Genomic DNA, 3,825 nt, shown 5'->3' with positions numbered 1-3,825 from the left:
TATATATATGAGAATGAATATGTTAACAAGTTAGAAAAAAGAAGTTTATCACTGTGTTTTATTGTAGGGAAGATGGGGGAGGACATGAATCCACCGGGGTTTAAAAGATAGTGCGTAATTATTTCCTGATCAATAGATTTGTTTCCGTCTGCTTTTCCGTATAGATTTGTAAATGTACAAATTTGCAGTACATATATGTATATATATATATATATAATGTTAACCTGCATGAATATCTTGTAATGATGGTTGGGGTATTGTGTCTTGTCCACCAACAGAAGGTAAAAATCCACCACCACTATGATGATGATGTGAATGATGATGATGACCAGTTACATGATTTGTATGATGATTATAATTTGATAAATTAAAATTTGTATGTCTATTCAACACTGGGAATGATGATGATGATGGTGAGGATGATGATGATGTTGGTGAACCAGCAGTAGGATTATTTACTGAATGTTGTAAATGTGCAGATGGAATGTTATTCATCACATTATTAGGTCCATTAAAAATTAAATTATCATTATGTGTTGGAGATAATGGTGTCGGATGACCAGATGACATAGAATGACCGTTACTCATTCCTCTATAATTAGGTGAATTATAACCTGCAGTGGATAGAGACAGTGTAGAATTATTACTTAAATTAGGATTATGATTACTGTTAGTAGTAGTCGTAGTAGTAGTATTAGTTGCAGAATAATTACGTTTCAAACTTTGTTGCTGTTGTTGCTGCTGTTGTAAGGCAAGTGCTGCTGCGTACTGAGCAACAGCTAAAGTTGCCTTTTGCACACTGTCCACATCTGCAGCTGTCCGCATTTTCGATTCATTCGTTGTATAATTATAATTATTATTATTATCGGAAGTGTTGTTACTATTATGGGAATTTTGAAACAAACCAAACTGTCCAGGGAATTGATTAGAATGTCTTCCAGACATATGATTAGGAGTGTTCGACGATGGAGTTGGTGAAGGAGTGGAATAAGGACCATAGGGAAGATGACCACCTAATATTGGTGGATAAGCACCTCCACCTGCAACACCATTTCCAGGATTAGGGAATAACCCACCACCAACACCACGCTGATAGTTATTTGGATTAGAGAAATCAGAGTCTGGTAGACTACCACCGCCTAAATAATTTGACATATATCCTCCCCCACCAGGAAGATTTGAACGTCCAGAATTTAAATGACCATCTAGATCACCAGCTGACGCATTATTTCCAACTGCAGCGGCTGCAGCTGCTGCATAGAACTCCTCAGGACGAAGAGATGATGGGTGAAAACCTAAAGGCCAGAAAAAAACAGAAAATAGCTTAAAGATATGACAAAATAATGAAGAAAAAGTACTCTACGAGCCAATAATAAAAGATTTACGTTTCTAGTAAAAGTAAATACGTTTCGCTAGATCTCGAATAATCTTTTAGTGATGATTGATAGATTGATGTATACTCCCATTTATTGTAGACTATTCATCAGTTTTGAAAAATAAAAAACCTATACTTGAGTACTGACGTATCAAGTTAATTAGTCAGTTGGTTATCAGCAATATAAGAACTTGGCACATATGTGCATTGATTCAACTAACCCTATCCTATGAAGAAATCTAGAAGAAGTTATAAAGACAAATACCAAAAACAGTAGAAATAATTACAGTATTAGTGGTAATAGAAAAAAAATTACGTATCTCAAGATCTAAGAGAAGTCAAAGAATGAAATATATCTGGATCATTATGACCAATTCTGAACGATTTCCTATATCTTACTTAACCGTCAGTTACAATGAAACTACTTTGAAACTGTAGATATACTTTACGGAGCTGAAATGTGAAGAACTACTACGACCATCATCAGGAAGGTATAAGTATCTATAAACAGTTGTCTACGCAAAATACTCAACATCCATTGGCCGGATACTATCAGCAACAGCGTTTTATGGGAGAGAATAAACCAGCTTCCAACTAAAGAGGAAATTAGGAAAAGACGTTGGAAGTGGATCGGACATACATTAAGGAAATCACCAATGTGCATTACAAGGCAATCCCTTACCTGGAATCCGGAAGGGAAGAGGAAAAGAGGAAGGCCAAATAACACATTACGCCGGGAAATAGAAGCAGATATGAAAAGGATGAATGTTAACTGGAATGAACTGGAAAGGAAGGCTCAGGACAGAGTTGGATAGAGAATGCTGGTGAGCGGCCTATGCTCCTCGACGAGGGGTAACAGGCGTAAGTAAGTAAGTAGATACACTTTGTCGATGTTTAATTACTAACACAAAAGCTACATTAGACGAAATTACTCGTCGATCAATTACTCACTTGCCCCGTCTCCCTTCCCCTCTCTCTCTCTATTGCTTCCCACTGTTTGCTTCCTCTAAAATCTCTATCACTACTTACTAATCAATTCTCATTTCTCCCCCCCTGTTTTTGTTTACTTATCTTTACTACTGATAATGATTTATGTATTGTCAAATGATAAAAAAAACTAAAGAGAAGTGAGTCATGAATGATAGAAGACAAATAGAAATAAATAAATAAATAGACAAAAAAAGAGAAATATTAACCCATTTACAAAAGTCACCATTCATATGATCATTACCATTAGTAATACCATTACTATTACCATTACTATTATTACTATGACCATTATTATTATTATTATTGTTATTATTATTATGACTTGTCTTCTGTTACTCAGAATAAAGAGATATAAGAAGCATTAATAACCTACATTATTAGTCATATAAATCATAATTCATTTATTTGATCTGCGATTATGTGAGTATGTGTATGTGTATATGTATGTGTGTATGTGCGTGTGTATGTGTATGTATACGAATTTGCATACAATGGCATATAGACGCCCCTCCCCCCAACATAAATGAGAGATACCCCTATAAATCTATTTTTTCATTTAATGATAATAGTTTAATCATTAAACTTTTTTTTATTATATTCATTCCGTCTATATTAGTTTTAATATTAAAAAAGAAATGGATTTTTCAATTAAATTTAGAATCATTACTATCAAAATAGTATTAGTAGTATTAATAATAATAATAATAATAATAATAATAATAGTAGTAGTAGTAGTAGTGGTATCACAACTGCTTTTAAACAGATTGAAAAATGAAAGAGGTACAATGTAAGGGAAGTGTAGATTTCTTTTTTTTGTCTGTATCATGCCAACAAATGTTAATATATCCGTGTGCGCGTGTGTGTGTGTCTGTATGAGTTAAATATGTCATTTCCAGATGAAAATATAAAGTGACTTGTCTTTTGAAAAAGCTGATTCATATAAATGGAGAAGTAATACACCTAGAGCATTACGAGACATCATTCTTTATCATAGTATGGTCGCTAGGAATTCCTGCTAATAATACTACTACATATATATACCGGTTTTGCGTTCAGTTAAATATCAACTTATTGGTACATGCAGCGGATGAGATCCTAACTTGAAGTAGGACGGAACCTCTATATGAAAAATACCATTGACTTTAAATCATAAAACCGATTTCTTTCCCAATACATGCTTTTACATTCTTTACATTTCTATTTTTACTACAGTATTCTATAAGCAAAGTTAAAAATATCAACCAACAGTTACTCAGCTTATAGTCATTTGGATATTGAAATGTTCACTGCTAATTCTTAAATCTCTACGTTTGATTTGTAGAAAAGAACAATTGAAAATGAACAACAATCCTTTATACTTCTTGATTTACAACGATCTTCTAGCTTCAGAAGGTGTTTTGTGGAGATTTCAGTATTTTTCATAATTGAAATCATGAGTCAATTGAAGCTAGACCACCATG

General features: G+C 33.4%; 1 protein-coding gene across 1 annotated transcript in view; it reads right to left on the bottom strand.

Moving 5' to 3' along the window:
• Nucleotides 1-219: 219 nt before the first annotated feature.
• The window catches only part of Smp_147790 (putative homothorax homeobox protein), a gene marked incomplete at both ends in the record, with an annotated part of 51,865 nt that continues 48,259 nt past the window's right edge, over nt 220-3,825 (bottom strand). Inside the window, 2 exons of the mRNA XM_018796357.1 lie at nt 220-392; nt 906-1,295. Of these exons, the coding sequence (XP_018650578.1) occupies nt 220-392; nt 906-1,295 (563 nt within the window). The remainder of the gene's footprint in view (nt 393-905; nt 1,296-3,825) is intronic.

This window comes from Schistosoma mansoni, chromosome 2, assembly GCF_000237925.1.
Source record: "Schistosoma mansoni strain Puerto Rico chromosome 2, complete genome".
NCBI classification, from domain to species: Eukaryota; Metazoa; Platyhelminthes; class Trematoda; order Strigeidida; family Schistosomatidae; genus Schistosoma; species Schistosoma mansoni.
Note: the sequence above shows the minus strand (reverse complement) of the source record. Positions and strands in the feature narration are given on the sequence as shown.